Source organism: Cynoglossus semilaevis, chromosome 7 (assembly GCF_000523025.1).
Source record: "Cynoglossus semilaevis isolate Cse_v1.0 chromosome 7, Cse_v1.0, whole genome shotgun sequence".
Lineage (NCBI taxonomy): Eukaryota > Metazoa > Chordata > Actinopteri > Pleuronectiformes > Cynoglossidae > Cynoglossus > Cynoglossus semilaevis.
In genome coordinates this window covers 13,148,472-13,160,715 of record NC_024313.1, presented here as the reverse complement: position 1 = coordinate 13,160,715, position 12,244 = coordinate 13,148,472, and the positions used below count along the sequence as shown (strand labels likewise).

At 45.4% G+C, this 12,244-nt stretch overlaps 3 protein-coding genes across 3 annotated transcripts in view; 2 read left to right on the top strand and 1 right to left on the bottom strand.

The window, feature by feature from the left end:
* The window catches only part of LOC103381377 (CD109 antigen-like), a 47,095-nt gene extending 46,516 nt beyond the window's left edge, over positions 1-579 (top strand). Inside the window, exons 22-23 of the mRNA XM_025057067.1 lie at positions 37-178; positions 256-579. Coding sequence (XP_024912835.1) covers positions 37-178; positions 256-542 — 429 coding nt within the window. The 3' untranslated portion in view covers positions 543-579. The remainder of the gene's footprint in view (positions 1-36; positions 179-255) is intronic.
* A 47-nt stretch (positions 580-626) lies between these two features.
* On the top strand, positions 627-5,030 carry LOC103381314 (CD109 antigen-like). Its single transcript, XM_008313604.2, has 10 exons — positions 627-713; positions 1,041-1,269; positions 2,035-2,209; positions 2,353-2,528; positions 2,630-2,785; positions 3,106-3,171; positions 3,283-3,422; positions 3,515-3,671; positions 3,743-3,845; positions 4,253-5,030. Exons 1-10 carry the CDS (start codon positions 637-639, stop codon positions 4,450-4,452), a joined length of 1,479 nt encoding a protein of 492 aa, XP_008311826.1. The 5' UTR covers positions 627-636; the 3' UTR covers positions 4,453-5,030.
* Positions 5,031-7,061: 2,031 nt separating this feature from the next.
* The window catches only part of col12a1b (collagen, type XII, alpha 1b), a 52,310-nt gene continuing 47,127 nt past the window's right edge, over positions 7,062-12,244 (bottom strand). The window contains exons 71-80 of the mRNA XM_025057066.1: positions 11,952-11,980; positions 11,404-11,529; positions 11,275-11,328; positions 10,955-11,026; positions 10,586-10,621; positions 10,067-10,133; positions 9,761-9,952; positions 9,602-9,670; positions 9,349-9,519; positions 7,062-7,807 (exon numbers count right to left, since the gene is read on the bottom strand). Of these exons, the coding sequence (XP_024912834.1) occupies positions 7,689-7,807; positions 9,349-9,519; positions 9,602-9,670; positions 9,761-9,952; positions 10,067-10,133; positions 10,586-10,621; positions 10,955-11,026; positions 11,275-11,328; positions 11,404-11,529; positions 11,952-11,980 (935 nt within the window). The 3' untranslated portion in view covers positions 7,062-7,688. The remainder of the gene's footprint in view (positions 7,808-9,348; positions 9,520-9,601; positions 9,671-9,760; positions 9,953-10,066; positions 10,134-10,585; positions 10,622-10,954; positions 11,027-11,274; positions 11,329-11,403; positions 11,530-11,951; positions 11,981-12,244) is intronic.

Below are 12,244 nucleotides of genomic sequence, written 5' to 3'. Positions count from 1 at the left end.
AGAACCTAACCAGACGGTGGCTCTGTGTCTCCACAGCCTGAGGGACTGGAGCAGAGCTTCTCCACCTCCATGCTCTTTGAGGTCTTCCCGTACCAGCCCACCGTCTCCAAAAATGTGCAGTTCATTTTCCCACCAGATGTTGTGGAGGGGAGCCAGAGAGTGACAGTGACGGCTGTAGGTACGTACGGGAGAGAGGAACCTTTTCTAAAAGGAAGTCACGTTGTGTTTCCTTCAACACTTTGTCCTTTTAAACAGGCGACATCTTGGGTCCATCCATCAACGGCCTGGAGTCTTTGATCAAACTGCCGTACGGATGTGGAGAACAGAACATGATCAACTTTGCTCCGAACATTTACGTCCTACAGTATCTGGAGGTCACAGGTCAAACCACCACAGACATCAGGAGGAGAGCAATACAGTCAATGAACAGTGGTGAGGAAGATGAGGATGAAGATGAAGATGATGATGATGATGATGATGAAGATGATGGTGAAGGGAACACTGGTCCACTGTTGCCTCCTGTGGTCAGTTTGTGCCACTGAGGTTAATGTGAACTCAGTGATGGAGGTAACAGTGACCCCCCCCTCCCCCCCCCCCCATGGTTACTAACAGCTGTTTATTTCATCTTGAGGTTACATGCAGGAGCTGAGCTACCAGAGAAGAGACGGTTCCTTCAGTGCCTTTGGAGACAGCGACCCCTCTGGCAGCACCTGGTGAGGTTTTCATATGAACAGAAACTTCTTTTTTTCCCATCAAAACCTCAGTTATCTTTTGTTTTATTCTCATCTGTGGATTATTGGCAAATGTAATGTTGTTTCCTTCTGTTTTTGGCTAACCATTAGCCTCTCGTGCTTTGGTCACTTTCGTCTCAGTCCTAGCTGTTTGTTTGTTTGTTTGTTTGTTTGTTTGTTTAACCCTGTGCTCATTGTTAGTCTTTTTGGCTAAAACTGTTTGAATCTTTTCTGATTCTTTGTTGATACATTTTCATTTACTTCTGACTTGGAAATACTGATGGATATACTAACCGACGCCCCCTGCAGGTTGACAGCCTTTGTGATACGCTGTTTCATGCAAGCAAAGTTGTTCATCGTTATCGACCAAAACGTCGTGCGAGTGTCGGGGAATTGGTTATCGTTTCAACAGGCGGCCGACGGGAGCTTCCTGGAGCCCGGCCGGGTCATTCATACAGAGTTGCAGGGAGGCCTGGGTGGTTCCACCGCCCTCACGGCCTACGTCCTCATCGCCCTGCTGGAAGTCAATGAAACATCGGTGAGAGACTAGAGGTTGTTAGTGGAACAACTGTTTACTGAAACAACAAAGCACAGACTCTAGAACAGTACCAGAACAGGTTTGGGTCAGAGTGAAATGGAACAAATGAACCTCAGTCTCCCACACCAGGGTCCATAGAGAAAATCAGAGATTTTAGTTCAGACCAAAGTCCATGAAGAAAATCAGAGATTTTAGTTCAGACCAAAGTCCATGGAGAAAATCAGAGATTTTAGTTGAGCCCAAAGTCCATGGAGAAAATCAGAGATTTTAGTTGAGCCCAAAGTCCATGGAGAAAATCAGAGATTTTAGTTGAGCCCAAAGTCCATGGAGAAAATCAGAGATTTTAGTTGAGCCCAAAGTCCATGGAGAAAATCAGAGATTTTAGTTCAGACCAAAGTCCATGGAGAAAATCAGTGATTTTAGTTCAGACCAAAGTCCATGGAGAAAATCAGTGATTTTAGTTCAGACCAAAGTCCATGGAGAAAATCAGTGATTTTAGTTCAGACCAAAGTCCATGGAGAAAATCAGAGATTTTAGTTCAGACCAAAGTCTATAGAGAAAATCAGAGATTTTAGTTCAGACCAAAGTCCATGGAGAAAATCAGTCAATCACAGATAAGTGATTTCTCTGTGGACTTTGGTTCAGGAACATCAACATTCAGGAATGGTAATGCCTTGAGGAGATTTACCTTGTTTTGTCACATCTTTGTGAACTAAGATTTAAAAGAGAGTCTCTCACTGCTGCCCTCTGTTGTCCGTTTGTCAGAACACGTACCACACACAGGCTTCTGCGGCGCTGATGTTCCTGGAAGAACGTCTGTCTGAATCGTCAATCTCCAGCACCTACGTCCTGAGCCTGGTGGCCTACGCCCTGTCTCTGGCCCAGAGCCCTAACGCCCACATGGCGGTGAACGAGCTTATTGGGCGGGCCTCGATCACAGGTCAAAGATCAACAAGAAGCAAAGGACAAAAAAGACAAAATTAGCCAAAAAATGCTCACAGATTTGTTAGAAAATGATAGAAAGTTGACCAACAAACTGTCATCCAATCACACTGAGGGTTTGTGTTCTGGTGTTTTGAGCAGACGGCGTCCCCTTGTGGTCACCACTGTCACCCAGGGAGCCTCGCTCTGCAGACATCGAGATGGTCTCCTACCTGCTGCTCTCCCTCTACAGACTGGAGCGGATCTCAGAGGGCGTGGCCATCATGAAGTGGCTGAGTCAGCAGAGGAACTCCTTTGGAGGATACGGAAGCACTCAGGTCCAGAACCATCAACATGGACCCCTCCTCCTGGTCCCAGTGTTGGAGGCGGAGTCAGACTCTTCATCACTGTTTTCTTCATCATTGTTTTTCATGTTCAGGACACAGTGGTGGCGCTGCAGGCCCTGTCCACGTTTGCGTCACATGGTGGCGCAATCACCAACAACCTCAACCTTGAAGTTCTCAGAGAAGATGGGGAGAGAGTGGCGGTGTTCTTCATCCACCAGGACAACTACCTGCTGCTGCAGAGTGACCAGGTTCACACCAACACTGCTCTGCTTTCTGTCACTCCAGTTATTTTGTATCTTTGCGTTTTCAGAATCTGAATTTTAAAATAAATTTAAACATATTTTTTATCTATCTTTATTCATTAGTTCAGCCAATCAGCTCCATTTTAGTTGTTACACTGGAAACAGTCGTTGAAAGTTTTGAAGACAGGTTGTTTTTGATGGTTTATCCACTGGGGGGCGGCAGAGGACGTCCTACCTCCCGCCCTCTGCTGTGACAGGAGGATTAGTTTCAGATCTCCAGGTGTGCTCACTGTGGTGTGTGTGTGTGTGTGTGTGTGTGTTCACAGCTCGACCCAGAGCCCCCGCAGCAGTACACGGTGACGGCCAGTGGACAGGGACTGGCTGTCTTTCAGGTGAGACCCTGAGACTCCTCTGTCATACTGTATGTTGGTCCACTCTCTGGTCCCCGTCCGTCTCCGTCTCCGTCTCCTGGTGCCGTGTTCACGTGTCGTCCTTCTTTGTAGCTCAACGTATTTTACAACATTAAAAGCGAAGAGCTGATGCGCAGGAAGCGCGAGGCGCAGGACGACGAGGCGTTTAACCTGCACGTGGAGCTGCACGACCTGGAGAAGGAGGATTCGCCGCAGCTGTTCATCTGCACCAGGTGACCATGACAACAGAGGAGCACAGACAGGACGAAAACATGGTTCCTGTGCTGACTTTCTCCACGGACTCTGGTCCTCCTTGTCCTTCCAGCCTGTCGGAGTCTTCTGGTCTGAACTCCACTGGCATGGCCATCCTGGACATCGGTCTGCTGAGCGGTCTCAGTCTGGCACAAGATGGAATCCAGACGAACGAAGTGGTGAAGAAGGTGGAAACGGAGCCGGGGAAAGTCATCGTCTACCTGGATTATGTAAGAGTGTGTGTGTGTGTGTGTGTGTGTGCGTGTGTGTGTGTCAGTCATTAACGTCACTGTGTTTCCAGGTGACCACAGCTGACCTGTGTCTGACCGTCCCACTGGTGCCTGACCACAGAGTGGCCAAAGTCCAGGGGGCCGTGGTATCTGTCTATGACTATTATGAACCAGGTGAGGTCGCTGTTCTGGGCGTGACGGGGGTTTGAGCACCACATTAACCACGGTGTTCCTCAGGGTTGAACACTGCTGTTCTCAGAAGAACACTTGGATGAGCCCGAGGTGTAACTAGGATTTAGAAGAATTCAACTATATTATTAGAATGATTCAATATAATAAATATAAATATATATGTATATAAATATGTTCTGTTTTGTTATGGCCTGGTTTAGCTGGCTCTTTTTTTCCTAAAATGAGCCTTTTCTTTTTATTGTAGCCTGTTCAAATTCTAGCCAATGTTCGTTGTTGTTAACGTCAACACGTTGACTGGGCAGCTGCTCCGTTAACTGTGGGGTTCCACAGGGTACCGTCTGTGGAGCCGCTGCTTTCCCCACTTTGAAATGTGTCCAATGTCCCGGCAGCTCGGAGGACGGTGAGGGTGTACACGTCAGAGTGGCGGACCTCATCATCAGTCTGCTCCTTCTGTGGCGAAGACTGCCAGCAGTGCAGCACCGAGTACGACGACGACGACGACCACTACGATTTCCCGTCTTCGCGTGGCAGCAGGTTATTGTCTGCTGTGCCGCTCGTCACCCTCCTGGTGGTCATCCTGGGCCTGTGAACAATCCACCTGAGAAAAGTCTGACTGGTGAACTGTACAGTGTGTGGCCTTTTATTAGACACATTTTTAAATTTCTGTTGAGTCTTTTGTTCTGTGTCTCACAGGATAATAATAAACTCTGTACTATATTACTGTTGTACTCTGTATTTGTGGAGAACCTCAGTATCTGTCAGCGTGTCATTTGTTAATAAATGACAAAAGTTCTCAACTCACATTTCTCTGATCCGAACCGTGATTTCCAGCACCGAGACAGGTCACTCACGAGCTAACGGTAGCTCACGAGCTAACGGTAGCTAAGTAGTATCTTGTCAACGGGCTAATGAATCATACATCAGTTTGAACACTTAATTGGTCGCCTGGCAAGTCATCTTAAATTTTTATCCAATCAAAATGGACTGTGGTCCCGCCCCCTTCCAACACGATGATGATTTACCATAATACGCATGTGCGCCACACAAAAATGCAGTGAAGACAAGAACACGGAACAATCATTTCAGGAACATTGTTGTCAATAACACAGAAATAACCAGACAACAGGCTACAAGATTATTGATATTTTATCTGTATGTTTTGTCTGTTTAACGTACAATAAAGTTAAGTCATGGATCAAAATCACGTTTTTTGGTTAGTTTTCGTCGTAGATATGGTACTTTCAGCAGTTTTGGTGGACATTACACAGATGATTCATATTTTGGTTCATATTTTAACGTTTTGTCTTGTTTCTGTGATGTTGTTTTTATTTTTCTGATCCAGTTGTGTGGAAAAATAAGGTGAGAGTTAAAGAAAGTGTTACATATTTTATTTATTCTGGATCATTCGTTCGTGACTAAATGTAGTGGTCCTTGGTCTAGTGGTCAGAGAGGTGGTCTTCTCAGTGAAGGGTCGCTGGTTTAAATCTTGTTGCTGGAAATAGACCCGATAAGCTTTTATTTCTTCTATACAATGTCGCCCTCTGCTGACTGAAAGGAGCACTTGTCATCTCCAAGTGTTTGACAGTCGTCATGACAGATAAACTTAGCAGCTTTAGCTGCACAGATTTAAACAGTAGAACAGTTTTTAGTCTGTTTTATCATCCTTCTTCATGATCTGATGTTTAGGTTATGACTGAAAAACAACAGTCTCAACCTTTAATAATTGGCTCCTGTCGGGGGAGGTGGGGGGCAGATGTGATTTGTGAACTGGGGGGCAACGCTATCAGCAATACCAACAGACTATTAACAATAATAGCTCATCATCCAATCACTGTTACAGTATGCGCCATCTACTGGACACAAAATTAACACCATTTACCTGCAGTGGTGGCTTGTAAAAACATTCTAGGTGGCGCTGTGCCATATTGCACCAGTTTCAGTTACTCGGCCAGAACAATTGATCACAACCAGCAGGATACCGCTGTCAATTAGCAATTACTGATTAGTTGATGCCAATATCAGTCGAGTCTTTCTTACACAAAAAGTTTTTGCATTTGAAACTGAACATATAAACAAATGACTTAATCATATTTACAGATTTTTACACACAAGGCTGGTGACTGTTACAACAGTGCCCCCTTGTGGCCCAGGTGCGTATCTACGCATATGAAAACTTGAGTTATCCACTCCCTCATGACAAATGAACCGACCATAAACATGTGGCTGGAAAAACCGACAAGAGTTCAAGTCTGCTCTCTGCAACCGTGTTGTTTAATTACACTGGTTCTAATGACGTCAATGAAGTACATGAACACCTTCACCTGTCACTCAAACGCAGCGTAACGGTAACCTGATAAACCAGTAACATTAACGTTACGTGGTTAATAACAAACCAGTAACCATCCTGTGTGTATTTTTCTACGTTTGTCGTTAGCCATTAGCTAATAGCAGCCTAATAGCAGACCTTTTTACGTCATGTCAACGTCACACAAAGCAAACAACTGTACAATATTCGTTAAAGTGACTCACCTCTGTTGTAGGTTTACATCTGACGGATAAAGTTGGACGTCGTTGATCCAGAATCTTTGATTTTAATACACTTAAAGGCCAGACTTAGCCCTCTGGGCTTCGTTTGTTTTCATTAATTAAAGCAGCTGCGGGTAGCCAGAGATTGTGACGTCATGTCTTTTCTCGCACACTTTATTATTATTATTATTATTATTATTATTCTTTATTGTCATTACACCACGGGGATACAACATAATTGTTTAAAAAATTAAAAATCACGTATTATTACTGACTGCTCTGGTTCTGCTCTACGTCACTGAAACGTTAGCTATCAGGGTGTACGCTGAACGCTAAGCTAACGACAAAATAATCGATATCATGAAGGCACATTTTTCCTAACGGCCGACGGTTTGAACCAAACAGTAAACAGAGCGTTTGGGGAACAGATTCTCTTCTTACCGCAACAGGATCTCACAGGTTTGACGTAGAGGTTTTAAAAAGCTATAGCTCTGTCCACCGGAACGCCTCTGCTTAGAACAGGTTAGCTTAGCAAGACAAGCTATTTTAAACACACCATTCCTCTGGCGGAAAAACAAAATGTAGCCATGTATATAATTGATGCTAAAACGTCCCAAAACGACGTCTTAGCTTCAGGCCCAGCTCTGAGAATGAAACAGACGGAGGCGTGAGAACATTTTCAGTAGTTTTATTGTAAAAAGCGTCTCCTCTTTACAGAAATAAATAAGAAAATACGGTTGTGAAGTTCACAATCTGCAATTTTTATCTTTATCCATAAACCACAGTGGCGAGAGCGCAATATGCTGCCCCCACAGGTTTCTACTGGAACTTGCATTCATCAGTGAGACAATGAGAATGATGACATGAGGACAAGTCTATTCTGGTTATAAACAAAAGACAAACCAAGTAAATATACACCACAGACATGCAAATGTAGCTGTGACGGAGTAAGGTCGCTAAATACAGGATAGAAACATGAGAACGCTGTTATACTGAGAGTGACCACACGGAGCGCTTGTTATCGTAAATATACTGAGCCAACATTGACACAAAAACAAGACACGTCAAACTCAGTTACCTCCGACTTGGACTCTGTTCGCTCACATATACCTGATGCTCCTGTTACAATAAAAAAAAAAAAAAAAAAAAACAATAAAAAAAACCCCAACATTTTTCATTTCAGCCTAAAACTTTGCTCTAGAAACTGTTTATATATATATAGTTATATATATAAAGAGTATAAAAGTGTGTAGAAATCCTAAAAAAAACAAGGTTGAACAAACAAAACGAGATTTTATTTTACGACGTTAGCCTGTCTATTATTTTTCCCGTTAATGACCTCTTTCTGCGATGCTGCGTAGACTCCTCCTCCTCGGGGGCGGGGACAAGCTGGATGCTGCGTTCAGGACCAAATCGGTCTGCTCAGAAAAAAAGACATGTTTTTGCATAAAAACTATCTTTTGCAGATTTTTTTGTCTTCAAATACTAAACCTTACTTAATGCAAAAGTTGCTTCAGATAACCAACAGGGGGCGTGTTCATAACTCAGTGATTTGCTAAAATATTTGCTGGTGGCTTCTCCCTCATTTTTAAATATTCATGCATGTTTAGCTTCGTTGGTCATTCACTCCTACATTCGGTTTCTTTAGCTAACCCTTAGCCAGTTCACGAAGAAAAAAAAAACAAAACAAATCAAACAAATCTTATGACAAAGGATATGCTGCTTTGCTACTAGCTTTGCTACTAGCTTTGCTACTAGCTTTGCTACTAGCTTTGCTAGCTTTGCTAGCTTTGCTACTAGCTTTGCTACTAGCTTTGCTACTAGCTTTGCTACTAGCTTTGCTACTAGCTTTGCTACTAGCTTTGCTAAGACTTGATTATTTCTTGGGTTGTATGGCTAACATTAAGCTATCTTTGCTGTTTGGTGCAATGCTAATTTGAAGTATTCTAATTGGCTGACCCACTTTTAACTATCACTGTGTTCAGGTGGAGACTAATTAAACTTATTAAGTATTATTAAAGTACTTTATACTACATTATCTCCGTGGCTAATGTGTAGCCAGACTTTGTGCTAACCCATATTTATTTATTTAACACCTGGTGCTTAAGTCAGTTGTTATGAACACACAGGCTCACATGAAGTTAGCTTAGCCTTTAGCTACAGAAGTCTGACTGGAGGATTTCCTCTGGAGTTGGTTGAACTTTAACGCTTAGTTGACGAGCGTTGACCACATGAGAAGTTCAATGAGAAGTTTGTGTTGTTTGTGTCCAGGCCTGAGGTCATGTGATCAGTGACAGAGTTACAAATGTGAGCAGGAAAAGAAAGGGATTAAAATATAAATATAAATGAGCCGGTGGTTTGTCAGCAGGTTTGTTGTAGCGAAGCGTTAGCTTAAAAAAAAAAAAATTTACAAGGAAGAAAAAAAACAAAACAAATTAATTTATTTACAGGTGGACGACAACAAACAGAGCTGCTGTTACTGCTGCTGCTGTTACTGCTGCTGCTGTTACTGCTGCTGCTCATGTTTGTTTTGTTTTGTTTTAGTGAAAGTTGCAGATGGTGGTCATCATGTTGCTGCTGCTGTTTGTGAGTTGATGTTAGTACACGTGTCCTCACTGCTGCTGCTGCTGCTGATGATGCTGATGCTGTTGCTGCTGAAGGTTTGAGTTTGTGAGTTTAAGGCGTTTTTGTTTTTTCTTTCAGGAAGTCAGCGAAAAGCGGCAGAGGAGTCAGAGAGAGGGATTACTGTGAACCTGGAAGAGTTAGAGAGGACCAGGATCAAAACAGGTGAGAAACACTGACATCTACCTGCAGATACTGGTATGACCATCCAGTGATAGAAGAATTGATTGTTTGACATGAATTCATCTTTGATCCACATTCTCATAAACAACTAAAATGTTTTGGATTTTTCAGGACCCTCCAACCCCCCGTCAGCCCAGTCGGGCCTGGTTCTTACCCACGTATCCCTGTCCGTTGTAAGGAATTCCCACGCACTGAGAGGAGTCACAGTATCCAGGAGGTCCTGGAGGACCACGGATACCGGCATACCCTGAACGTCCAGGAGGACCCCGAGATCCAGCAGAGCCCGGAGGCCCTGGAGGTCCGGTTCTGCTTTCTCCTGGGGGACCTGAAGGCACCGCAGAGAACTGTGTTAGGAACTGAACCTGGTTCAAATGCAGGGAGCTAATGACAACTGGTGGGATCGGTACCAGCGGGTCCTCTGGATCCTTTCTGTCCCACAGCTGAAGGTCCACGTTCACCCTTCTCTCCTGCAGGACCTGGATGTGGAGACACACAGCTCACTGTGGGAAACTGCATGGTGTGAAGAACTGGGTCTGGGACAGAACCTGGAGGTCTGAAGTTCTTACCTCTCTCTCCCTGCTGCCCTGGTAAACCTGGACTTCCTGGGAAACCGTTTCTTCCTGCAGAACCAGGCTCCCCACGGGGTCCCTGTCTGCCTGGAGGTCCGGGGGGTCCAGCTGGACCCGGGCTGTTGCTGCTGTGACGGTACTCCCCATTGGGAATCCGGTTGATTATCGACTCGACTCGACTCATTTGTGCTGCGATGAAGAAAAAACAAACGACGGAAACGATGAAAACAGAGAAGAAGAAGAAGAAGAAGAAGAAGAAGAAGAAGAAGAAGAAGAAGGAGGAGAAGAAGAAGGAGAACCTACCAGACACCAGCTGCTCACACACTTGTCGAGCGATGGATCTCATCATGTTCTGAGGAGCAAAGTCACCCTGGGTGGAGAGGAAACTCTGGGTCAGAGTTGATTCTGTCTCCACCTAGTGGTGATAATCTCAGACCACAGCTGTAAAGTGCAGCAGAATATCATACAGAAAGACCAGCTGCTGCAGCTGGGGACTGAACCTCTGACCTTCTTTCTGTAAGGCAGGACCACTAACCACTGCATATATACTAGAAGTACGACCCAGAACACTGACAGCACTCAAAGGATGCTAAATCACATATAAGCTACAAGAACGCTACAGGTTAGCCACAGGTTAGCTACAGGTTAGCTACAGGTTAGCCACAGGTTAGCCACAGGTTAGCTACAGGTTAGCTACAGGTTAGTTACAGGTTAGCTACAGGTTAGTTACAGGTTAGCTACAGGTTAGCTACAGGTTAGTTACAGGTTAGTTACAGGTTAGTTACAGGTTAGCTACAGGTTAGCTACAGTTTAGCTACTCACTCTCTCTCCTTTGTCTCCCTTGAGGCCAATGGCTCCCTGGAAACAGAAACACAACATAAGCTGAAGAAACTGATGAGACCTGGGAGTACACAGTACACAGTCCACAGTACACAGTCCACAGTACACAGTACACAGTCCACAGTCCACAGTCCACAGTACACAGTCCACAGTACACAGTCCACAGTCCACAGTACACAGTACACAGTACACAGTCCACAGTACACAGTACACAGTCCACAGTACACAGTCCACAGTACACAGTCCACAGTACACAGCACACAGTCCACAGTCCACAGTACACAGTCCACAGTACACAGTACACAGCACACAGTACAAAGTACACAATACACAGTACACAGGGATACTCACAGGAAGACCAGTGTCTCCTGGTTTACCAGGATGTCCTGCTGTACCTGGAACTCCAGGAGATCCTGGAGGACCCTGGAATGACAGGAGAGAGTAACTGTAGCAGGAGGAGTGAAGGAGAAGTTTTTTTATGTAGTATCAACAAATATTGTCTTTAAACTGTGACGTAGTATCTGTTACTCTGATACTTCTGACATCTCCTTCAATTTACAACCATTTCTAAACCATTTTCTGTGACGTTTCTTTGTTTTTCTTCTCCTGTCAGTGAAGGTTTGGTGTGAACTGAGCGCTGGACCACCTGGTCCAGTACCAGTGACTCTCACCATGGGTCCTGGAGGGCCTCTGGGGCCGGCCGGTCCGTCTTTACCCTGAGGACCCTGAGAGGAGAAGACAGAGGTCAGGAGGAGTCCTGGGTCGGTTCTGGGTCACAGCAGAACCAGCACACAACTCACCCTCACTCCCGCTTTCCCAATGGGTCCCACGGCACCAGAGGCACCAGGTGAACCCTGTGGACACCAAGAGAGCAGCAGAGTCAGAGGCAGAGTCAGAGTCAGAGACTGAGTCAGAGACAGAGTCAGAGTCAGAGCCGGAGTCAGAGACAGAGTCAGAGGCAGAGTCAGAGGCAGAGTCAGAGACAGAGGCAGAGTCAGAGTCAGAGTCAGAGGCAGAGTCAGAGGAAGAGTCAGAGTCAGAGACAGAGTCAGAGACAGAGTCAGAGTCAGAGCCGGAGTCAGAGACAGAGTCAGAGGCAGAGTCAGAGTCAGAGTCAGAGACAGAGGCAGAGTCAGAGGCAGAGGCAGAGTCAGAGGCAGAGGCAGAGGCAGAGTCAGAGTCAGAGTCAGAGGCAGAGGCAGAGGCAGAGTCAGAGGCAGAGTCAGAGGCAGAGGCAGAGGCAGAGTCAGAGTCAGAGTCAGAGACAGAGTCAGAGGCAGAGTCAGAGTCAGAGACTGAGTCAGAGACAGAGTCAGAGGCAGAGTCAGAGTCAGAGTGTGAGACGGACCCCCAGGATCTGGACTCGTTCTGCGATGCCTGAGCTCACAGGAAACCTAATTGAGTCCAGATCTGTTTTTATAGTTTTTCATAAATCTGCCTCGGTCCCACATGTGGCTCGTTTCACCTGCGACCGGGCCCCACATCGTCGGCGCTAATGACATCATTGATGACCTCATCAAAGACAGAATGTGTTGTCACGGAGACAGGATTAAACGACCATTTCTATGAGGCTGAGTGATCTGAAAGTTCTTCAGCTCAGTACCAGACGTCAGAGGAGGAGGAGGACGAGGAGGTGCAGGT

Bases quoted from the DNA above. Each gene is read 5' to 3' on its own strand.
- LOC103381314 (XM_008313604.2), top strand. From the start codon at position 637: ATGCAGGAGCTGAGCTACCAGAGAAGAGACGGTTCCTTCAGTGCCTTT. The intron at 3,672-3,742 runs GTAAGAGTGTGT...CTGTGTTTCCAG, and splicing joins TCATCGTCTACCTGGATTAT to GTGACCACAGCTGACCTGTG. The intron at 3,846-4,252 runs GTGAGGTCGCTG...ATGTCCCGGCAG, and splicing joins CTATGACTATTATGAACCAG to CTCGGAGGACGGTGAGGGTG.